Source organism: Crocuta crocuta, unplaced genomic scaffold (genome assembly GCF_008692635.1).
Source record: "Crocuta crocuta isolate KB4526 unplaced genomic scaffold, BGI_CrCroc_1.0 scaffold48, whole genome shotgun sequence".
Lineage (NCBI taxonomy): Eukaryota > Metazoa > Chordata > Mammalia > Carnivora > Hyaenidae > Crocuta > Crocuta crocuta.
The window spans coordinates 8347492-8373365 of NW_027533089.1; the positions used below are offsets into that span (position 1 = coordinate 8347492).

The window sequence follows — 25874 nt, forward strand, 5'->3', positions numbered from 1 at the left end:
CAAAGATTTGTTGGGGTGCTCAGACAGTTAAGCGTCCGACTTCAGCTCAGGTCATGATCTCACGGTTCATGGGTTCGAGCCTTGCATTGGGCTCTGTGCTGACAGCTAGCTCAGAGCCTGGAGCCTGTTTCAGATTCTGTGTCTCCCTCTCTCTCTGACCCTCCCCTGCTCACGCTGTCTCTCTCTCTCAGAAATAAATAAAAAAATTAAAAAAAAAAACCCACAAAGATTTGTTAAATAGGACACACAAAGTACAAGCTGAACCAGAAAAAAAAAAAATCAATACCTTGGACATCATCAAAATTTTAAATGTTTGTTCTTCAAAAGATGCTAGTAAGAAAATATTTATAAAGCATAAGTCCAGAGACACCTGGGTGGATGTTGACCATACAACTCTGGACGTTGGCTCATGTGGTGATCTCAGGCTACCAGTGCGGAGCCTGCTTGGGATTCTCTCTCTGCCCCTCCCCACCTCATGTGTTCTCTCTCTCAGAATAAATAAATAAACTTGAAAAGAAAACAAAACATATATTCCAGAAAAAAACATACTCAGAATACGTAATAATCTTACAGTCAAATAAGAAGACAATTCATCTAAAGGTTTAAACAGACAATGTGCCAAGGAAAACATAGGGATGGAAAATAAACACGAGTCAAACTCAAATGTTCCCTTAGTTCTTAGAGAAATGCAAGTTAAGATCACAGTGAGAAATTACTACACACATCTACTAGAATGGCTCAGATTAAGAAGACTGATCATACCAAGAGTTATCAAGGATGTGTAACAACTGCAATCCTTCTATATACTGTTGATGGGAATAGAATATGATACAATCACTTTGGAAAACAGTTTCTTAAAAAGTTAAACATACACCCACCACACAACCCAGCCATTCCTGTTTGCTCAAAGGAAATGAAAGCATATCTCTGTACATATACTCTACAAAAATGTTCACAGCAGCTTTATTTTTAATAGTCAAAAACTGGAAACAATCCAAATGTCCATCAATAAACAAGTGGTATTTCCATAAAATATACTCAACAATTAAAAAAATAAACTATTGCTACACACAACATGGATGAATCTCAAAAGCAATGTGCTGACAGAAAGTAGCTAGACACAAAAGTATATAACGTATAGTCCACCTAGGGAATTCTACCTAGAGCAACTAAAACCAATCTATAATTACAGAAGGCAGATTAGTGGTTGCTTCAAGGGCAGGGAGGGGACTGACTACAAAGGGTCACAAGGAACTTTGGGATGATGAAAATGTTCATTACCTTGACTGGAGCAATTATTTCAGAGGCGTTACATGCCAAAATTCATCAAGTTGTATACTTTAAATATCAGCAGTTTACTGTATATCAGAATGTTTCAATAAAGCCATTAAAAAAATACTAACATACCTAGGTACATTTCGTTCATTCTTTATTTTTGGAGAGGCGAGGGAGATAGAAAGAGTTAGCTGTTCCTTAATACTGCCAGCAAAACATAAAATTAGCAGGCAGGAACTTCCCCTAAAGATGGGAGGAGACAACTGTAAGACTAGGAAAAAGAACTGTCAGTAATTAAAATAGAGAAGTTTTTAGATAAGAGCTTTCAAAGTAAAAAAGGAAGAACATAATTCTGAAAACTTTAATCAGGATTTATTTAACCAGAACAGTAATTTTGTCCCTAAAGCTCTTCTCATCTATTTAATTCTTCCAGGCCAGTATTTCTCAGACGTGGGATAATGTATGAACCTCTTCTGAAGGAAAAAATAATTCTTACAGATCCCATCATTACCTTAAATGAAATTGGTACTTCCTTAAATATGCAGAAGCATGAAATTAAGCATATGCTACTTTTTTTTTTTACAGCTCTTCTACAAGTTTATCATTTAAAAAACAGCCAAAAATTTTAAGGTCAATAAAAATGGAATCAACATTCACTTACAGTGATAGGTGAAATAATATTGCTACAACTAATCACCAGTGCTGGGGGTAAAAGACTATAAAGAATTATTTATTCCAGTTAATGTCCAAGATTTTTTTATATTAATTATTTTTCTTTTGTAAACAGTAAATTGGTTTTAAATCATTGATTCATTAATGTTGATGGAATAATCTATCACTATATTCCAAAATAAAATTCTAAAAGTTAAATAATATTTAATACTTCTGAACTTACTTTTCCACCTCAAATCTAGTCTTTCATCTTCTCATACTGAACCTGGGCTCTAACTCAGTGAATGCAGCTTCATCTGAACACCAACCAAACCACAAACGTGGGAACTATTCTTAAGCATTCTCCCTTTCTCATACTCTTCATATCCAATCGCTCTCTTATGCTCTTCTTTTCATCTGTATTGCCAGGACTTCAATTCAGGCCATCAAAATTTGTCACATAAAGTACTATACTCTTCCTACCTCCTTTCTAATTAGTTTCCTTATCATCTCTAACCTCTTTCAATTCAGTTCCATAGCCATATCAAATAGTGTGTGCATGCGTGTGTGTGTGTTGTGTGTGTGTGTGTATATGCGTGTGTATACATAGCATACACCCAAATTAGGCTAATTAGGGCTCAAAGGTGAAGACCTGAACATAGGCAGCTGCTATGGGAATGGAAAGAAAGAGGAAAACTGCTAGAAATGACAGAGTGAGGGAATAGATCAGAGCTGGGACTACAGCCAACCCTCAACAACACAGGTTTGAACTGTGCGGGACCACTATACACAGATTTTTTTTTACAGTACAGGACTACAAAAGCATTTTCTCTTCCTTACGATTTTGTGAGTAATGGTTTTTTTTCTCTGTCTTACTTCATTGTAAGAATACAGTACATAATGCATATAACACACTAAATATGTGTTCATCGATGTTTATGTTACCAGTAAGGCTTCTTCTGGTCAGTTAATAATAGGCGATTAGTTAAATTTGTGGGAAGTTCAAAATTATACACAGATTGTCAAATGCGTGGGAGTTCAGTACCCCTAATCCCTACATTGTTCAAGGTTCAAATGAATATGGAAATAAGTGGAGAAGAGCACAGACTTTAAAAACTGTGTAAAGATGGAGGAGATGGTAGAAACCATCAGCTCCAAACTGATGCCATGAAAGGCAAAGATCATTTTCCTCAGGTTTCACCAACAATTTACACCATGAGGAACTAGAGGACAGTGATTCTGTTAACCATAAAAAGAATAACAGTAAAAAAAGCATTCAGAGGGGCGCGTGGGGTGGCTCAGTCGGTTAAGCATCCGACTTCAGCGCAGGTCATGATCTCACAGTTCCTGAGTTCAAGCCTTGCATCAGGCTTTGTGCTGACAGCTCAGAGCCTGGAGCCTGCTTTGGATTCTAGATCTCCCTCTCTCTCTCTGTCCCTCCCCCCACTCAAGCTTCAGAGTCTGTCTGTCTCTCTGTCTCTGTCTGTCTCTCTGTGTCAAAAATAAACAAATGTTAAAAAAAAAAAAAGCATTCAGGGAAATAAGAAGTGGACTCATTGTACATGTCCAATTTCAAGTCTCCATAAGATAATCATGCGTAATTGTCCAGAAGACAATTTTTTTAAAGTTTACATTTGAAGTTCGAGAGTAGTTATTAATTTGAAAGACATTAACATGACAATAATGTGATACATAATGATATGACTCCTCTGGGAAACAAAAATATAGACTCTGAAATGTCAGTTCTGCGTCTGTTTATTAAAATGCAGTACTAAAAATTTTAGACTGTGCTCTTAAGGAATTTGGTTTAAGTTGTAAACCTGAATGATAATGCCTCCAGCTACTGTAAAAAGCAAACTTTTCTCTTAAAGGAAAATGTGCTTACCATAAGCCTCAAAACTATTCCTACAAGTAATTTTAGTTTTTTTTTAACTTTATTTATTTTGAGAGAGAGAAACAGAGAGTAAGCACATGAATAGGGGGAGGGGTGGAGAGACAGAACCCCAAGCAGGCTCCAAACTGTCAGCACAGACCCCAACAGGGGGCTTGAACCCACAAACTGTGAGATCATGACCTGAGCCAAAGTCAAGAGCTAGATGCTTTACCAACTGAGCCACCTAGGCACAACCCTATATGTAATAAAATGTCCAGAGTATAATCAAAGTAACCAAGCACACAGCAAACTGACTCCATAAACAGGAACCAGAAGAAATTAAAGAAAACAGGAGACCCACAAAGATTTCAGATGCTGGAATTTCCAAACACAACCTAAAAGAAAATGACTACATTTAAAGAAATACACAAAATAAACATATCTACCAAACCAAGTAAATTATAAAAAGCAACACAAACCTAAGAGAACCAAATGACATTTTAAAAAATAACACATACAAGTGAAATTAAATATCTAATAGTTTTAGAAGATTTCACACAGCTGAAGAGACAAATTATAATCTCAGAGCTAAATCAGAATTTACTATCCAGAGTATAATGAAAAGTAAACAAAAAGATGAAAAACAAAATAAGACATTGCTCACATGAGCAGCACACGTACTAAAATTGTAATAACACAGAGAAGGAAGATCAGCATGTCCTCCACACTAGGATGAAACACAAATTTATGAAGTGTTTTGAAAGGGGAAAAAAAAAAAGTAAGAGACTGTGGTTATAATGGGACTATCTTAGTTGGTGTCCAGGAAGAAGATAAAAAAAGAGAACAAGGCATATGGCTGAGAATATTCCAAAATGGAAGAGAAACCAATCCATAAAGTCAAAAAGGCCCAGCAAATCCTAAGCAGGATAAAAATATCCACACCTAACCAAATCATAATCAAAGATAAAGATAAATCCCTAAAAGCTGGAGCTAGAGGAGAAAAAAAGACCCATTACCTTCAAAGGGGCAACAGTTACAAATTGGTAGCTGACTTCCCAATATTAATAATGGAAATCAGAAAATGGTGGAATCAAATATTCAGTGGATAGAAAGACAATCACTGCCAATCAAGAATTAAATTTTCTAGGAGCACATGGGTGGCTCAGTTATTAGCATTTGACTCTTGGTTTAGGCTCAGGTCATGATCTCACAGTTTGTGGGTTCAAGTTCCACCTCAGGCTCTTTGCTGACAATGCAGTCTGCTTGGGATTCTCTTTCTCTGCCCCTTCCCTGTTTGTGCGCTCTCTCACTCTCTCTCGCTCTCTCTCTCCCCCCAAAAAAATAAAGAATTATATATCCAGGGGGAAAAAACACTTCCATGAATGAAAGTAAATAAAGATACTAACTGACAAAATGGAGAAAGTTCATTATCAGTAGATTTGTACTAAAGGTCATATTGCTGGTGGTGGGGAGAGTGACTCTGCTTAGAAGGTGCAGATTGCAAAAATGAGTGAAGAGCAAAAAGTAGTAAATATAACTCTAAATGAAAATTACACAAAACAATGTCTTTTAGTACTTTAAAAAAAAAAACCCACCACACCAAATGCATATAAATGAGGAGGAAACTAAGTGGAGCCACTGCTCTAAAGTCATTTTACTGCTTAGGAAAATGATAAAGTATTATTGACTAATGGTTAACCTTGAAATTTTTAATACATGTTAAAATTTCTAGGGTAACCAGTAAAAGAAAAAAATTAAAATAAAGAATAATTTCCAAACTACTAGAAGGAATAAAAATAATGAAAAAAAGAAATACTAACTTCAAAGCAATTATGTTGTTAATTACATTGTTAATTAAATAAAAAGAAAAAATACAAGAAAACTTTCCAAATGTCCTCAAATTCTGGTAAATTAAATACAAGACACATTCTTTGTGTTCTTAAAAAGGAGGAATCTGTCTTCTCATCCTTGAATCTGGGCCAAGCTTGTGGCTTGCTCTAACCAAAAGAATGTGGCAAAAACCTTTCTACTTTTACTTTTTCCTCTTGGAATGCTGACCTGAGACTACCACATGAGGAAAGTGGTCAAGCCTACTGGATGATAAAAAGTTACTTAGATGAGAACCAAGGCACCTACGCACCCCGCACCCCCCCCNTGAGTGACGCCATCTTGAATCTTCCTGTGCAGCCAATCCTCTAGTTGAATGCAGCCTCACAAGCAAACTGACAAAACCAGCAACCCACAGAATTGAGGCAAAAAGCCATTAAGTTGTGGGGTGGTTTTTTATGCAACAATAGATAACTGACATAAGTAAAAAGATAGACTTGTGAAAAGTCATAGGTCAGCAAAATAAAAATATTTTTGAAATGTATGATATACACATGAAATATGTTTACAAAACAGTAAAGTTTATAGATCAAAAAACCTGTGTGCTGCAATTAACGAGTGCTTAGAGAGGACTTTATAACCTTAACTGCACACTTTAGAAAAAAAAGTCTGGAAATTCATATCTCTCAGAACATTAGAAAAATAAAATTAACTGAATAAAGTGTGAAGAATAAAAGAATACAGAAAGAAGGAAAAAATAATGAAGTAAGAAACAGACACTAAATAGAGGTAAAGCAAAACTGAAAGCTGGATTTTTTTTTAAAACTTCACACATCTTACAAACTTACTGCAAGACTGATCAAAAAAGAAAAAAGAAGGCAATCATACACTGATCCAGATCAGAAACAATCCTCATCAAAATCCCAACATGCTGCTCCTAAAATTTATAGAGAATACATAGTTTAATAAGTTGATAACATTTTATATTTCCTTTATAAGACCCAGTACATTCATAAAACAGGGTTTTTCCAAAGCACGTATAAAATCAAGGGCATTAAATAGATATTTACTTGTAGTAAATCAATAGGTTCATAATGACACTTAAGAACGACTCATTGGTCACCATCAGAGAACAGGGAACTGATGGATTATTCTGAAAACTGGCAAATTAAGAAGAATAGATCTAGCTTACCTTTCCTAATTGAGTTGGATCACTGGGTAACCAAATAGTAAAGAAAAGTTTCTTTTTATGGAAGCATTCTACCTTATAAATGAAGAATAGCAGGATTCAAATAATCACCATTTTGCAAGGCATAATAAATGTACTGATCAAGGCATCAAGCAATAATAGTTGCTAAAAAATCCCAAAAAGAGAAACGAGGCACTACATATATCTTGATGGAGAACATACCACATCGACACCTAGAAGTATTCTTGTCCAAAAAAATAAATAAATAAACAAAATCTAAACTTTGATCAAGCTTTTAGATCCAACTACTAATCTACAGGAAATACAGAGAATGAAGAAAAATTTATGCAATCAGTGTAATCTACAAACTGTAAGAAAGAAAGGAGCAAGACAAACGGCATGTGGGACATGTAGATTAAGAGAGAGAAACAAGAAAACACACAACTAAATTACAATGCATTAGGAATGCACGTTTGGGCAATAAAATTAAAAAAAAAAAGTACAGATGCAATTACTCTAGAAGTTAGGATAACCATTATACAGCAAGGGAGAAGAATGGGCTATGGCTGGGAAGGGGCACACAGGTTTCCGGGGTGGCTGGCAAAGATGTCTTTCTAGACCTGGGTGGGAATTACAAGGGTGTTTATCTTAAAAGCAAAAAGTCATTAAGTTATACGTATTTTTATATAATTTTCTTTATTTGTAGGATAATATACAATAAAAAGGTATTAAAATCTTAGACTATTTCGTCATGACTCCAATATTTTAATATTAACATATTAACATAAAATTTTAACAATTAGCTTTGCATTTACCCTAAGACTTTTTTTTTTTAACTCCTGATTACTCACTGTTCTTTTGAATCTAAGCCTACCTGAAGGATTTGATAAAAATGCTTTATTCTGTCTTTTACCTTCCACATGGTTAATTCAAACTTAAACACTCTCATCATCAGGTACCATTTTTACCTGACTCCTCACGGTTAAAACAAAGATAATAAAATAACTATCCCAAAAGACCGTTTGTGAGGAATAAATATAAAATACTTAGAACAATGCTTAAAATATGGTTAAGTGCTCAATAAATAGTTAATAGTAATACCTCCAGCTTCATGTCTTCGCAGTCCCTTCTCAGATCATAACCCCATTAACTCCATGCCTTTTTCAATGCTGTTTTCCCCACACAGAATGCCTTCTACCCATTAGCAAAACACTAAAATCTCTTAAAGTCAGACTCAAATGTGAAGCCTCCCCAGGTAACAATAGATACCAAATTGACTGAATATGCTTTGATGAGCTTTATTTTCAATTCTGTACTAATTTAATTGCATTAATTCAGGACTGCAAATCTAGCAAAAGGATTACTAGTGCATGTTTCTAAAAAAACAAAAAACCAAAACACTTAAGGGCGCCTGGGAAGCTCGGTCAGTAAAGCAGTGGGTCAGTAAAGCGTCCGTCTGATTTATGCCTCAGGTCATAATCTCACGGTTCCTTGAGTTCAAGCCCCATGCTGGGCTCTGTGCTAATAGCTCAGAGCCTGGAGCCTGCTTCGGATTCTGTATCTCCCTCTCTCTCTCTGCCTGTACCCCACTTGCGCACGCTCTCTCTCTCAAAAATAAACATTTTTAAAAATTAAATAAATAAAAACAAAAATAAACACTTTTTAAAGACACTTGCTATGGTTTTACTTAAGAAGACTTCAAATTCTCTCAATATGCACAATAGTTCCCACTGAAGGGCACAACCAGGCAGTTAGCTAAAGAATTTTATCCTTGCATTTACGAAAGGCTGTATCATTGACAGAAATGCCTAGAACAAAAGTGGTTTCTTCATAAAAAGACTGTCATAGGAGTGCAATGTTCTTAAGCAAGGTCCTGATAAGAAATTTTTTGTAGAAATTACTATAAATGCCATTTTAAACAACTCTAACATTCCATACAAATCATTCCAAAAGAAATAACAACAGAGAAATACAATACCCATTTTTATGAAATTTAATTTGGCATATATATAATTGCAAAGAAAACTGTAAAGAGCCTATCTTCCTTCTTTATAATTCCAGCTTGTATTCTATTGTAATAGATTAGAAGGTAATAATATTCATCAGGTCATGGATGAAAATGATAATGATCCTGGGAAAAAAATTACAACTTATTTATCCAAATGGACAACATGGCATCAGTACTTAGAGGTGGTAAATTCTAGGAACAAGCACAAGTTCACCAAAAAGTCATATTGTACCAAATTCATTCCCTTCTCTGAAGGGATCATGAAAATTCTGTAACCTTCATTTATTATGGTACAAAGCATTTGACGATGGCCCAAATCAGGACTTCTCCACCTTTTCCACTCAAAAGACACCTAATGCCACATACAGCTCTAAGATCTCATTTTCACAGCTCCAAAACCAGAAAAGAAAGACCCTCCAGCAGTAACATCTCAAAGGACTTTAACTGGCCCAGAATGGATTAGATTCCTTGCCCTACTATCAGAGTGCCAGGGCGCTGCCAGAAGGACAGGTGTGAAAAGTGCTAGGTAAGTTGAAGAGTATCAATTAACAGAAAGGTTACAGAGATATAAATACACTGTTCTACACTTGGTCCTGTCCAATAACTTAAATTTATTGAGAAAATATACAGAAGGAATAGTAATTAAATGTGCAGGATCAAAAAGAATTTAGAGGAAGTGATATGACCAAAGATAAACGTAAATACCTGCACCCAGTTTTAATTAAAAAGAAAAAAAAAATCAAACACAACAGGTTAAGGAAGGCAATGGAGGGAAAACAACTGTGTAGGCTAAATATGAGCGAAGAGTATGGATGATTGTCACAAAAATAAATGTAACCTCCCCTATTTTAACAAAAGCTTAGGATCTATAAAGCAGGTAACAGGCCATTCCACTCACATAAAAGTAACTTAAATACCTTCCAAACCCTGAGAGTAAATGATTCTATCAATTCAAAAAGGCTTCTTTAGGGAGATTTTCATGGGCACACTTGAGGAAATTTTGAGGAAGGCTCGACAGTTTTTAAGAACCCAATAGTGGCATGTTTTGCTGTCATTTTAGTTTTCCTTTAGCAAGTATAGGGAACTAAAGCTATCTTTTATTTATTGACATATGTTCCAGAGACTACTAAATTAAGGCATTTTCCAATTTCATCCTCACAACTGCTGAGTTAGGTAAGTATTATTATCCCTGTTCTACAGATGAGAATACTGAGGCTCAGAGGCTGAGTAAACTGTACAAGGTTACAGATCTAGTGAACAGCTGCATAAAACCTGAACCCATGTCTAACTCCAAAGACCATGTTTTATATACTAAGCCAAAATGTCTCCACAATGAAGATCAAGTTACTGCATGTAAAAATGTGCATTCTTGCAAATTAAAATAATCGTGTGACATTATTTTACACCTCTCAAGTTCTAAAAAAAATTCAAATACCCTTTAATGATTAGAGAATTAAATTTGCACTCATTCCATAGTATTCTATGGCATAACTCTTGAAAAGTAACACATGTACTTTGTGTAGCTCCAGAATGTTCACAATCTTTCCACAAACACTAAGGAAAGTTCATAAGCTTTAATTGTATAATCCCATTTCTGGCATTTTGTTCCAAGGAAATAATTCTGCAGAGACAGAAATGTTCACCTGCAAAAATATTTAGTATTATCTAGAAAAATTACAGAAGCAAACTAGATGCCCAAAATAAATTATGATAGTCACACAAAGGAGTATTTATGTACTTTAAAATTATAGTTACAGAGTTCATGATGAAACACAGGGAAGATAGCTAATTGTTAAATAAAAACAGCAAAACACATACATTATAATTATGTAAAACTATATGCATATAAATGAGAAATAAGAAGTAATAAAAATACTATGTACAGTATAGTGATGACATTATGGATGATTTAATTTTTTAATTGTATTTAATGTTTCCACTGTATTGTTAACTGTGAAAAGCAGATTATAAAACAATAATACCATTTTTATAAATTTTTAAGATTTGTTTTACCAATGCATAAAAAAGGGCCCAGCTCCTAAATACCTCATAATATACTTAACAGACATTTACATTCATAGCAAGAAAAACTTGTTATTTAAAAGTGACCACAGCCCTAAGAAATGAGCATCTCAGAATCAGTCATTCAACAAACTTTTCTGAGAGGCTACTATATGACAGACACAGTTCTAGCCCATGAGGCTGTTATCAATGAACAAAACAGACAAAAACTGCTGCCCTCATGAGGCTTACATCCTAGCGGTAGAGACATACAATAAATAAGATAAATATGTAAAATAAATATCACATTTGATGGATAAGGAAAAGCTGGGAAAGTGGGCAGTGTGTGAATCAAGAATGCTTTTTTAAACTGAATAGCAATGGAAAAATCTCCCTGAGAAGTTATCTGAGGAAAGACTGAAGAAGAAGAGAGGGTTGGCAATGTGAGTGTCTGGGGAAAGAGCATATCAGGCAAGGCAACAGCAAGAACAAAAAGCCTTGAGAAAGAATGCCTGGGGTTGCCTGGGTGGCTCAGTCGGTTAAGCGTCCCACATCGACTCAGGTCATGATCTCACAATTCATTGGTTCAAGCCCCACATTGGGCTCTGTGCTGACAGCTAGATTCTGTATCTCCCTCTCTCTCTCTGACCCTCCCCTGCTCACGCTGTCTCTATCTCTCTCTCAAAAAAATAAATAAATAAAACATTTAAAAAATTTTTTAAAAGAAAAAGAAAAAGAATGCCTGGCCACTGACACTAATGTACCAAAACCTGAGAAGAGTAATTAGTTAAACAGTTTGTATTCAGTCCCTGCCCAGAAGACCCCAGACAGCTCCACAGTTCGGGCCACTGCTTCTGGACTTGACCTGCATCAATTGGTTTCAGTTACACAGATGTTTTTCTTGGCAAATTCTTTCAGGTCTTTTGCTTAACCACCCTCGTTTTATTCTGAGGATCCAAATGGGGCCTAAAAAATCCATTCATGGTTTATCCCAAGAGTCTTATGCAATTCCAGCCCCTCACCTGACTCATGCTTGAACTCTGCAAAACATTTAGTGAGCCTGTCAAACTGAGCAAAGGGAAGCCAGACCCTTCTAATTTGAAAGGAGTAGATCTCGGGAAGGAAAGAAAGCTGAATCGAAGTATGTAGGAAAGTTGTAAAGTTAGTGGGGACAGAGTACAGGGAGTAGAAACTAGAGATGAGAATATCCAAAAGGTACAGAGAAGATCTAGCAACAGGCCACATGGCTGATGCTCTTGGAAAAACAGTCAACGAACTTACAACAGTGGAAATATCATAGGAATATATAAATAAAAGAATGTCTCCATTTTAAGCTATTCCCTATGCTGAGATATAATCCCTGCCACCACTCCCAAATTTTCGATAAAACTCTACCACAATTACCTGCTTTGTAGCTGATGCTTTATAGGAATCAAGGCAGATACTAAAAAGACTAGCTCAAGAGACAAAGATGAAAAAAATAAAAAAGACAAAATGAAAATGGGACCTAAAAGAGCAGAAGCTTTTGTAAAGCAAAGGAAACTATCAACAAAACAAAAAGGAAGCCTACTGAATGGGAGAAGATATTTGCAAATGATATATCTGATAATATACAAAATACATTTAAAAAAAGCTTCTACAGGGGCGCCTGGGTGGTTTAGTCGGTTAAGCGTCTGACTTTCGCTTAGGTCATGATCTCGCAGTTCATGGGTTCGAGCCCCATGTTGGGCTCTGTGCTGACTGCTGGCTCAGAGCCTGGAGCCTGTTTCGGAGTCTGTGACTCCTCTCTCTGACCCTCTCCTGCTCGCGCTGTCTCTCTCTCTCTCTCTCTCTCTCCTAGAAATAAATAAGACATTAAAAAAAATTTTTTTTAAAAAAAAAAAGCTTCTACAACTCAACGCCAAAAACAAAACAAAAAACAAAAAGACAAAAACAAATAATCCAATTAAAAATGGGCAGAGGATCTGAATAGACATTTTTCCAAATAAGACATACAAATGGCCAACAGACACATGAAAAGATGATCAACATCACTAATCAGGCAAATGCAAATCAAGACCACAAAGAGGAGCACCTGGATGGCTCAGTTGGTTAGTGTCCGACTCTTAATTTCGGCTCAGGTCGAGGTCTCAACGATTTAGGAGTTCTGGCCCGCATGTGGAGTTCTGGCCCGCGTGTGGCTCTGTGCTGGGGGTGTGGGGCCTGCCTGGGGTTCCCTCTTTTTCAAAATAGATGGATAAACATTTAAAACAAACAAAACAACAACAACAAACCAGAACAAAATATCACCTTACACATGTCAGTATGGCTAAAATCAAAACAACAAAAAATAACAAGCATTGTCAAGGATGGGGAGAAAAGGGAACCCTCATGCCTTGTTGGTAGGAATGTAAGTTGGAATAGGAGCTGTGGAAAACAGTATGGAGGTTCCTCCAAAAATGAGAAATAGAAATATCATATGATCCATTAATTCCACTACTGAGGATTTACCCGAAGAAAACAAAAACACTAATTCAAAGACATATGCATGGTGCCTGGCTGGCTCAGTTGGTTAAGCATCCAACTTCAGCTCAGGCCATGCATGATCTTATAGTTTGTGAGTTAAAGCCCCACGTCCAGTTCAGAGCCCGGAGCCTGCTTCAGATTCTGTCTCCCTCTCTCTCTCTGTCCTCCCTCACTTGCGCTCTGTCTCTCTCAAAAATAAGCATTAAAAAAAAAAGATATATATGCACCCCTATGTTTATTGCATCATTATTTACAACAGCCAGATATGAACACAAACTAAGCACCCACTGAAAGATGAATGGATAAAGATGTGGTACACACACACAAACACACACACACACACACACACACAGGAATATTACTCCGCCATAAAAAAGGAGATCTTGCCATTTGAAACAACATGGATGCACTCAGAAAACAGTATGCTAAATGAAATAAATCAGACAAAGGCAAATACCATATGATTTCACATATTTGTGGAATCCAAAAAAAAAAAAAAAACCACACAAATAAACAAAAAGCAGAAACAGACTCAGACATAGAGAGACCTGATGGTAGCCAGAGGGGTCAGGGTAGAGGGATGGGGAAAATGGGTGAAGCGGTGTAGAAAGTACAGGCTTCCAGTTATGGGATGAATAAATCACAGGGATAAAAGGTACAGCACAGGGAATATAGTCAATGGTATTGTAATAGCACTGTATGGTGACAGTTGGTAGCTATACTTGTGATGCAAAGCATAACTAATAAACTTGTAGAATTTCTATGTTGTACATCTGTAACTAATATAACACTGTATGTCAACCAAGATTTAAAAAATATATATGTTTGGGGCACTTGGCTGGCTCAGTTGGAAGAGCATGTGACTCTTGATCGCAGGGTCATGAATTTGAGCCCCACACTGGGTGTAGAGATTACTTACAAGTAAAATCTTTTTAAAAAATAAATTGAAAAAATATTTTTAAAATAAAACAGTGCAGAGACAAGAAAAAAAAGTGAAATAAGGCACAACTAAGAAAAACAAAAGCTCCCTGAAATTCAAAATATTTGGGGGAGAAAACGGTGTTCCCACCATCTATAGACTGGGCTTTGAAAAGGATAAAGGATCACACCATAAGTTGGTGGACTTAGCTACACCCTGATAGCTGACAACTAGTTCACACCCAGTCAAGCAGTTAATAGATAAAACAAGAAAAATGCCCAAGCTTTTGCAAATGTGAAGCTGTAGAGACCCCAGCCAGGCTGTGAGATGTCAAATCTCACTCTTTCCAGCCTACTGATCTTTTGCTGAAGCTCCTCAATAAAATGGTTTGATCCAAAAGAAAAGGTACCTAAATTCATGCTTCAGAAAGTTAAGAAGAATCATTATTTAAATCATTCAGAGTTGTTAAATGATGCTTCATGAAAAGGCTGACTCTAATCTAAGCCTTAAAGGATAAGAGCTGGAGAAAAGACAATACAGAGATATTCCAGGGATGGCTAATATGAATAAAACTTCAAAGCCTAGAACGAGTGTGGCCTGTTCAAAGAACAGAGCAAAACTGCCTATTTGGAACACAGAGTACTCATTGGCAGGCAATGGCATATAAGATTAGCCAGGTAAGGTGAGACCAGGTGAGGGAAGGCTCTGAAATTCAGGATGAGAAATCTGAACTTGATAAGCATTCATGGGAAGGGAAAGAAACTGCTTTGTTCTGTTTTCTGTGTTTGTTTGTTTTTAAGATCATAAAATACTACAGCAGTGCAGACTGATCTCTTTGCCCTCTAAAATTGGCTCAGAAGGGGTACCTGGGTGGCTCAGTCGGTTAAGCGTCCGACTTCAGCTCAGGTCATGATCTCACGGTTCGTGGGTTCGAGTCCCACATCGGGCTCTGTGCTGATGCCTAGCTCAGAGCCTGGAGCCTGCTTCAGATTCTGTGTCTCCGTCTCTCTGACCCTTCCTTGCTCACGCTCTCTCTCTCAGAAATAAATAAAACATTAAAAAAAAATTTTTTTAATAAAACTGGCTCATAATTTCCCACTATTTCTACTTATGTTTGTACTTGTCCTGATCTCCAACTATCAGACAATTACCCTTAAAAGTTCTTCAACTACCCTACATAATTTGTGTATACCATAAAACATTTAATTGTCTATCCCACAACATGTGCAAACTAGGAATTTAAACATGACACAATACATGCCCTAAAGAGATTCAGTAAACAATCTAGTATAATACAGAGCACAGAGTGTTAACTACTAAAGTAGAGAAAAGCTTAGAGTATCATCAGAACAAAGGACAAATCAATTTGGAAATCAGGAAAAGACAGAAAACATCTAAGAGAAAGTGCTCACTGGACTGAGTTTTGAAAGAAAATAAACACCAGAGGGTAGGGGAGAAGTGATGGGGATGACAGTTACTGCAATCAAACTGCAAAGGCTGAGCAAAGACTCTCACACTCAGAAACTGCTATTCCATATGGCTGGATGAGTATAAGAACCAGTAGGAAAGGACCAGATCATGAACATGATTTTCTCGTGCTAAGATTTTGTATTTTAGAGGGGCACCTAGGTGGCTCAGTTGGTTAACCGTCCAACTTCAGCTCAGGCCATTATCTCACGGTTCGTGGGTTCGAGCCCCGAGTCTAGCTCTGCACTGACCGCATGGAGCCTGCTTGGGATTCTCTCTCTCCCACTCCCCACTCGTTCTGTCTCTCTCTCTCCCAAAAATAAACATTAAAAAACTTTTCTATTTAAAAAAAAGAATTTTGTATTTTAGGATAACCAGAATACTTTAATGAAGGAGTAACATGATATTTGTGTTTCTTAAAAAGCTCTGGTGGCAGTGTACGATGGAGTTAAAGGGTACCACAAAGCATCTTCATATCACAAAATGCAGCAAAAATCTGATAAAAGCTGCTATTAACATTCAATTTATCAGCAATTATCCACTCCTACCCCATTCCTGGGCTTGGCTCATATTCTTCATAAAACCTTCCCTAAGTCTTCTCAAACACATTAATCTCCCCTTTCTCAGAACTTCTAAGGCCTATGTGTCTGTACACTGCATTCTGTTACCATCTTACATTTTTAACTAACTTGCATTTAAATTTCTTCTCCCTAACAAGTATGTATCCGTCCTAAGATGTCACATATTTTTTGAAGTCTATTTATTTATTTTGAGAGGGAAAGAGAAAGACTGCAAGCAGGGAAGGGCAGAGAGAAAGGGAGAGAGAGAATCCCAAGCAGGCTCCGCACTATCAGCACAGAGTCTGACAATGGGCTTGAACTCACAAATTGTGAGATCATGACCTGCACCAAACCAAGAGTCAGATGCTTAACTGACTGAGCCACCCAGGCATCCCTGTCATACATTTTTTAATGTGTGTGAAATACACACACACACACACACTCTCTCTCACTCCATCCCACATTTCCGAAACTGATACTTTCTTTCAGTTGAATATACTTGCTCCTTGATCCATAAGTACGGATTCCACTATTCCCCATAAATAATAAATTTTTTAAAATGTATGATTAAGCAAAATTAAGGTGAAAAAAGTTAGTATACTGTAGTGGGGAATGAACACAAGGCAACTTTCTAGGAAGATGAAAACGTTCTAATTTATGATAGGGATATGTTACATTTACTTAAAAAATGTGTAACCAATATTTATACTGATCAATACATAAACTTACCTAAAAATTTGTAAAAATAAGGAGTGGGAGCAAGGGCTATAGATGAAACATGAATGGCAAAATGCTGATGGTACTTCTTCGGTAAAGTGTATATATAGGTAGTTCAATATCTTATTCTGCTTACTTTGAAAAAACTGCATTAACAAAACTAAAAAAAGAAACTCAGAAAATTAAATTATTTACTCTCCTAATGTTTGGAATAATGTGACATTATAACTTTTCATTGGCTTTTCTAGCTGTATTACCTATTTGAATCTAAGGAATATCGTCTTAGACAAACTTATTGCTAAAAGCACAGATTAAAAATGGCCAAGCAGCCACAGGTTCCTCAATTAAGCACCAGACAGGAAAATTAATTAGCCCTGTTACAAGTGATACCCCCAAAAAGCCAGTAAAATATAAGATCAGAATTTTCTAATCTTCTAATCTTCAAACTGTGCAGCCAGAGATAGCATCTGAAAGATATCCAAAAGTTTGTGGACATATAACATCTACAAAAATAGACTCAATGCCACTCTTAATGGTTTTAAAATAATTCACTTAAGGGGCGCCTGGGTGGCTTAGTCGGTTAAGCGTCCGACTTTCGCTTAGGTCATGATCTCGCGATTCGTGGGTTCGAGCCCCGCGTCGGGCTCTGTGCTGACTGCCAGCTCAGAGCCTGGAGCCTGTTTCAGTCTGTGACTCCCTCTCTCTCTGACCCTCTCCTGCTCACGCTGTCTCTCTCTCTCTCTCTCTCTCTCTCTCCTAGAAATAAATTAAAAACATTTAAAAAAATAAAAAAATAAAATAAAATAATTCACTTACTTTATCTCAGCAAGTTACACATCATGCTTACCTGCTCTTAATTTGCATTCTCCTACCACAAAATATTTAATGTGGAAAAAAAAGATTTTCCCTACTCATGCCAATACACAAGGTTAACAATCTTTTGTTCAGTAAATTAACTGTCACATAATTTAATCCCCTCCAAAATTTACTAAGTTTCTCAAAAAAGATAGTTTTAATGTGTTTTATAATAAAATGTAAATGAACCAAAAAAACCCTAAAATTTAGTAAAACTATTTCTATTGTATTGTTTTGCTACTATTTCCCAGGAGATTGTATTTTAAACTTTCCTCACTCAATAATCTATAGTTTTATAAATCAGGAGCTACCTAAACTGTGACTGGAAGGGACATGAAGAGAGTTTCTGGGATGCTGGGATGCTGATAACATTCTTATCTGATAACGGATCTTACCCGGGTGCAGATCTAAGTGCTGATTGATGGGTGAGTTCTATCTGTAAAATTCTTGAAGTACACTTACATGTACTATTCTGTATTACAAACATATTATGCATATAATACTCTGATAAGACAAAGTAAGCCAGATCTGTTAGAGCTGTCCTCAAATCCCCTACCTTATACTAAAATACCTGTTCTATGCACTGAAACATTTCTCTAATAAAATTCAACGTTATTTTATAGCATTTAACATTTTCTGACACATTCCCAGATAACAAATAAGTTCCACTTTCAACTGGGAGCTAGGAAGCATACAATCCAATAGAAAAAAAAAATTGTTTATATTTTCCAGAATAAATCATTTTAAAAGCAAATTGAATAGGAAAAAAGCAAATTGGGACTGTATTGTCTGGACAAAGATGCAAATCATTTTCAACTTTGTTAATCGAATTTAGAAAGGAAAAGACAAGACCACCACTTCAGACCTCAGTAAGATAGGGAAGACAGGACAACGTTAGTAAGAACTTCACGTAACGGAAGGCCACTTCTTCGTGATTTAGTCCAAAGTCTACTACTAATCAGACATTTTAAGCAAAACAAAAAAACAAGAGGCAACAGCACCTTCCCAGGGAGACGAATGAATGAAATACAAGAAAGCAGTATGCCAAGATTTAATATGCAATATCCAATGTCTGGTAAGAAAGCTTGGGAACCTTTCCTCATTCATTTGCTGAAACCAAGTGTCTCCCAGTGAATAAAAAATTATGTCTGCAACCCCACAACACTAACTCAATACTCTCTTTTCCTTCCTCTTATCCTACAATCGCCCAAAGCTAAAGCTAAACCTTCAGGTTCTCTCGAGGACGAAGCAGGGGATTATAATCAAAAAGGATCTTGATCCTCGGCTAAATCACACTTTCACCTTCCACCTGAAGAGACAGGGGAGGAAACCTTGCTTTCCAAATACCACGGAACCACTTCAGCCTTTCCAGGTTCAATGGCCAACTCCATTGGGGAAACCACTTTATGAGGCAATCTTGCCAAATGGACCCAGGATAGTTCGTGGCAACCATCCTCACGACTTTCAAGACCAACTACTAGGGAATCGTGTCAAACCCCAGCCAAGTGACGGAGACAACAGCCTCCAGCCTGGCGAGTCCGATCCTCAGTCTTTAATCATACATACACGTCCACAAAGCAAACCCGCGGTCTCTCAGATGAGATGACAAAACTAGAACATACCCAGAAAGTTGACACAGGAGGTGGACTGTGGGCACCAGCCTCGCGGCACGGGCACGTGAATGCTAGCGGCCGCTGGGGAAAGATTCACGCTCCCGGAGGCAGTCAGAGGGCACAGAGAGCACTGGAAACGAGGCCTCGGGGCAGAGGCACAGGTTTGCTAGCGGGTGTAGGGAATCACATCTCAGAGGCAGGGTGCGGGGCGCAGGGAACACTGGGGACAGCGGCGCCGCGGCGAAACCCAGACACTCTGACACTGGAACCTGGCAGCAGCCGTGGCCGGCCCTCTCTACGCTTGACCCCGCCAGGCAAAACGGCCCGTCCACCCGGCGCCAGTAGAGACGGGAGAGCGCGCGGGGCGCGCCTGCTCGGGCCCGGGAAAGCGGCGCGGCCAAGGGCCTTCTTACCCGTGTAGGCCGAGGGCGCGGCGTCTCTTGTGAAGCAGGCAGAGCAGCAGGAGCGCGGCCCCGGCCAGCGTGGAATTTCGCGCCGTCAAGTACTTGCTGAAGGCCGCCATAGCACCGCCAGGGAAAGCGAGCCGGGAACGGGGACGCGGCGGCGGCGGATACCTTAATGTAGGAAGCGCGGGGGAGACTGGGAGGAGTGGGGCGCGCGGAGGGAGGGCGGTGCCGGCCGCGCAGGACCGCCCCCTAGCGTGCGCTGGAGCTCACCACTGACTTCAGCTCGGCGGGAGCGCGCGCGGGCGCCACGGAGGCCGGAACAGTCCTGGGATGCTCTATGCGCACGCGCGGACCCCCGCAGGGTCACCGGGATTGCCGGCGCAGTGTCGCTGCGGGTCCTCGGTCTGGCGCTCGCTACTTCCCCCTGGCCTGGTTGCTTCCCCTGCCTCACCCCTACTCCCACCTCCGTGCACACCCACCGGAGCTTCCCCAAGAACTGGAAGAGCGAGCCTGCCCTGCACCGGACCTAGTGGGACCTGCCGCTCCACCTCCCCCTCTTCCCCCTGCACGGTGAAGGGCCGTTACCACCCTCTTAAATGAGCGCAGGAAGAAGGGGAATGGCCCCATCACAGAGCATTTACACAAAACGGAAGGCACCATAATTATTCAGACGAAAATAACCGTCGGAAGCTCCGAAGAAATATAGGAAAATGTGGGAAGAATGACTACAAATCGAAAACCTTCTTACAAGCCAGTATTTCTAAGCCATAGGTTATAATCTCTAGGGGACTGTGAAATCAATTTGGTAGATTGAGACCGTGTGTGTGTGTGTGTGTGTGTGTGTGTGTGTGTGTGTGTGTGTGGGAGAGAGAGATCTCGGTAAGGATAGAAGACAATAGAAAAATCTCACAGTGAATCACGTGTAAATGAGTTGTTTTGAGAAATTTTTATTCCAGTCTTGTATCCGTGTGTCCCAGGCAGTGATATAAAATGTATTTCTTTAATGTGGGTCTGATCAAACAAAAAGTTTGAGAAACCCTGTTCTTTGCAAAGGGACATTCAGAAAAAACAATAGTGCTTTGTGGGAGTTTGGCCTTACTCCCAGAATCAGGAGGGCATTACAGATTACAGCAGTCTTCTGGCTGGCACTGTGCTGCAGAAATCGTTATCCCTAGCATTTAGAATGGCATATGTACAGTAACTTAGTGAATCCCTGTCTTCAGTTGAAGAAGCTGGAGTCAGAAAATAAATGCATAAAACCTTGTGTAATATAAACAAATATTGAAGTAGGCTAGGTGTTAAAGTAGCCCACAAAACTGGTTTCTTAGGTGTTTTCTCAGTATAAACTGGAAGTTAACCTAATACAGATTACAGTAATCGCAAGTGGGGGGGAGGGGATTCAACTGTCTACATTTTTCTAAAGTGGAGCTTTTTACTAAATTCTCCATTTGGCATGTCGATATTTCATTACCTGATTGAACAATTAGGCAGTTTGGTATGCATAGAGGATACAAAGATAAACGGACCACAATCCCTGTTCTCCAAAGGCTGGTAGAGGTGGGGAAATATGAAAAATATATACATTTATTTTTAAATCTTTTTTGATGTTTTATTTATTTTTTAAAGAGACAGAGACACAGTGTGAGCAGGGGAGGGCAGAGAGAGTTGGAGACATAGAATCTGAAGAAGCCTAAGCACAGAGCCTGACTTGGGACTCAAACCCATGAACCGTGAGATCATGACCTGAGCTGAAGTCAGACACTTAACTGACTGAGACACCCAGGTGCCCCTGAAAAAAATTATAAATATGTAAGTATCACATTAGAGATATGAACAAAGCACTTTGACAGCATGAAAAAAGAAAATGTTTAGTTTTGTCTAGAACTTTCAATTAGGGCTTGACAGAAAATGATTTTGTAGCTGAATCCTAAAGGACCAGAAAAACAGCTATGCAGGAGGACAAGAGGGAATATTACTAATTCACCAATAAATGGCATAGTAAAGTAAAAGGGTTAGGAACCATGAGAGAAAGTGACATATCATCTTGAAGGTTGTAGCAATGAAGGAAGATCATGCAAGTTTGAAGGAAAGATATATTTAGGAAATAGACTACAGATCAGAAGAAAGATAAGAATGACTCATTGGGCAAGATATTCTAACAGGTACCCTTGTTCAAAAAGCAAGGGCGATTCTAAAACATGAAATTAGTTAATGTGTGTTCAAATAGTTTTAGCTATTCATAAAGCCCAACAGATAAAGACCACCAGGGGCAAACCTGTAACCCAACAAAGTTATTGACTTGCTACAGAAAGGATACCACACAGCAGAAGAATTACGGGTGTGTCTCAAAAAAAAAGAAAGAAAGAAAGAAAATAATGGAGGTCATTATAGTAATAGAAGAAGGGAATTTAGGTAAAATCTAAATGAAAAAGTATTTTATAGGCTAAGAGCAAATCAGATCTGTTTGTAAAGGGGTTAATTATCAGATCTGAGTTGCAAAGTCTACTCTGAGTTCTGTTCCCTTAGTAACTTAAATTTAAGATTAATATAGACTATTGTGTCCAAAAACCCCTTTTTGAACCTCTGCACTATAAACTGAGGCAGCTTCTCCAAATCAAAGTGATTTACTTCGATGGGTTACATCTCCTTCTCACTCATATGAGTTCGAAACAACAGAGTTTCTGACAACTTAAGATTTTAGAGAACAAAGTTCCTCAATACTATGCCCTTTGATAATTAACCAAAACAATTTTCCAGGTCCACACTTTATAATAGTTAATAATAAAGAAAAAATGTAATTTTATTGGGAGATATCCAAGAGCTCTGATTTTTAAATCTCAATCAACAATTAGGCAATTTGGTATGCACAGGATGGAAGATAGAGAAAAGACAGGCACATGGAGTTTGGGAATCTGAAAAGCCTCTTTTTTTTTTTCTTTCATAGTTTACTGTCAAGTTGGATTCCATATAATACTCAGTACTTATCCCAACAAGTGTCCCCCTCCTGGAAAGCCTCTTGAAGAGATGTTATGTTAGTCAGCCTCCATTATCACCCCCAATCATCTTTGCTTTCTGGTATTCATGCCCTTGTACAATCTCCCTCACGTCAGGATTGGTCTTTGTGATAGAGTATGGTGAAGGTGACAGTATGTGACTTCTGAGACCAGATCATAAAAGGCATTGTGACTTCCACCTTGGTCTCTTGGGTTGCTTGCTCTCAGGGAAGCCACGTAGCACACTCAAACAGCTCTAGAGAAGAACTGTGGATTCCTATCAAGAGCCAGCACCTGCTTACCAGCCTTGGAAGCAGAATCTTCCATCCCCACAGATAAATGCAGCGTTATAAACCATCCAGAGCCAGAACACTCCACCAACATGCTCCTAAATTCCCAACCCATAAAAACTGTGAGAAAACAATGAATGTTCACCATTGTTTTACACCACTAAATTTGGGGGCAATTTATTATGCAGCTGATGTTACTGGAGCCAAACCTTGAAAAATGGATGGAAGGAAGGAGCTTTAGAAGAAGAACCTCCTAAAAAAAAAAAGAAGAAGAAGAACCTCCTATATGTTCCTATATGTCTCTTTGTCAAAATAAATAAACTTTTTTAAAAAGGAGAAGATATAACAGGAGCAAAGATACAGAGACAAGAAGGTACAATGCAGGATGATTAATTAAGTCTAGTGTTGGATGGAGGTTCACAAAGGGGTGTGAAGTGAGAGAAAAGCTTGAAATGTTTAATGGAGGTCAAGGTGGAAGATCTAAAACACCCACTCAAATAGGTAGAATTTTTTTCTGCATGTAAGAGAGAGGAGTCCAGGTTTGGGGGAAGAGTAATGACCTCAGCTTTTTTTTAAAAAGACCACGCCAGTGGCACTGTGTAGGATGGATTGCAGGAAGAAATACCAAGCAGAGAATCCAGTCTGAACACTCTTGAAATAATCTAGGTGAAAGGTTGTAAGCACCTGAGTCAGGCGGCACAGAGCAAACAAGAAGAAAAGCACTTTGTAGGTTCAAATCGAATGAGGATGGCGAGGTTGTTATTTAATGGAAAGGAAAATTTTAAATTCACTCCGAGATTTCCTGATTGAGTGCCTCAGGGGATGATATTATTTACCTGAGGTCAGGAGCGCAGAAGTGGAGCATTCTTGTCAGGAAAGATAATTAGATGCAGACAAATACTAGTTCAAAACTAGTTCCTAATCACCAAGGTAAATTCCAAGTACATCTTAGAGCACCTTACACAAAGCTAGTTATGATATAAGCCCTGCCTCCCTCTCTGAATTCCTATCCTGGCACTCCTCTCCTCAAACAGATGTATTCCATGTCTGCCCTAAGAGATAAATGCACACTGATATTCTGCTCTGTGGTCTTCCCTAGAATATTTTATTCCTTCTACCTGAAGTACCAATTCCTTTCTCCCCTAACATCTTCACTCCCCACTCAGTTTATCTTTTAAAATGAAGCTTTGATGGTCTCCTCCTGCAAACCATCTTTTCTGACCACGTTCCCCAACTTCCCCACCTCCTGCCAAGTTCATCACTCCCTTTGTGCTACCTCTGTTTCATATATAATTCTATTAACATAGAATCGGGTGTTTTTTAAGAGAAACTGGCATTCATTTCTCTGACAAGGTAAGCATCTTGAGTCACCAGGAAAAATTTGTCATTTTCATCTTTGCTTAAAAAAGCATCACTTGTTGGTGAGTTGCATTGTTGGTAGGAACACAAACTGGTGCAGCCACTGTGGAAAACAGTGTGGAGTTGCAACAAAAAGTTAAAAATAGAACTACCCTTTGACCCAGTTATTGCAATCCTGGGTATTTACTTCCTCCAAAACACCAAAAACACTAACTTGAAAGGATAGACACACTCCTATGTTTATTGCAGCATTATTTACAATAGCTAAACTATTGAAGCAGCCCACTGATAGATGAATGGATAAAGATGTGGCATATAATGGAATATTATTCAGCCATGAAAAAGAATGAAACCTTGCTATTTGCAACAACATGGATGGAGCTAGAGAGTATAATGCTAAACAAAATAAGTCAGTCAGAGAAAGACAAATACCATGATCTCACTCATACGTGGAATTTAAGAAACAAACCAAACCAGCAAAGGAAATGAAAATAGAGAGAGAGAAAAATCAAGAAACAGACTCTTAACTACAGAGAACAAACTAATGGGAGGTAGGTGGGGGAATGGGTGAAATAGGGAATAGAAATTAAAAAGTATAGTTATCATGATAAAATAAAATGTTTTTTTAAAAAATCACTTGAGAAGCCCCTCTTATTGATAAAGCGAGGAGAGTTAGGTACCCATTGAAATCTCAGCCTCTTTCCTTCTGAGGTTCAACATTATTAGAGTCCTAAAGAGAAACTCTTCAGGAGCGGTAGGAAGTCTGGGCTGGTGAGCTCATTCAACAACAGTGCCTCATGGCCACAGGGAGAGCTGGTTCTAACACAGTACATGGCAAAGCCAGGAAGGCCACCCCAGTTCAGACACCTAGGAACCACCCAAGATCTTTGGGAACAATGTCCAAGCATAGGGAACCCTTGACAGTTCATGCCTTGGCCACTCTACCACTTGTGCATTGGGACATCACGACGAAGGCAAGATCCTGGGGACTGAGGAGAGCTGGCTTGCCATAGCAACACCAGCTGGCAGCAAACGATTTTTGGTAGCCACAAATTTGGTCAACAATTACTTAAAAGCCGCAGTTTTCTCCCTTACCTGGAAACAAGTCTAACTTCTTTGGGCTGACTTAGCTCCTATAGTTTTAGTGAATTAGATGAGAGAGGCAGCCTCAAGAATGAGATACTGAATTTGCTTAAAAGTGCCTAAGCTGGGCAATTAATTGGACAAATAAATGACAGGAAGTGGTATGTGACCTTTACCTCCGATTGCTGCCATAAAACATTCAGGTTAAAACCACACACACTTACAATTGTGCTTTCTGTATACTTAGAGTACATATATCCTCGGGTCCTGTACAGTGTTAGC

The 25874-nt window shown here is 38.4% G+C and overlaps 1 protein-coding gene and 1 non-coding gene across 2 annotated transcripts in view; one reads left to right on the forward strand and one right to left on the reverse strand.

Moving 5' to 3' along the window:
• The window catches only part of ABCD3 (ATP binding cassette subfamily D member 3), a 72437-nt gene extending 52344 nt beyond the window's left edge, over positions 1–20093 (reverse strand). The window contains exon 1 of the mRNA XM_077746122.1: positions 19874–20093. Within this exon, the coding sequence (XP_077602248.1) occupies positions 19874–19983 (110 nt within the window). The 5' untranslated portion in view covers positions 19984–20093. The remainder of the gene's footprint in view (positions 1–19873) is intronic.
• Positions 4456–4558, forward strand: LOC144216760 (U6 spliceosomal RNA). The gene has a single exon (XR_013330745.1). It is a non-coding gene; the product is annotated as a U6 spliceosomal RNA (small nuclear RNA).
• Positions 20094–25874: the final 5781 nt, after the last annotated feature.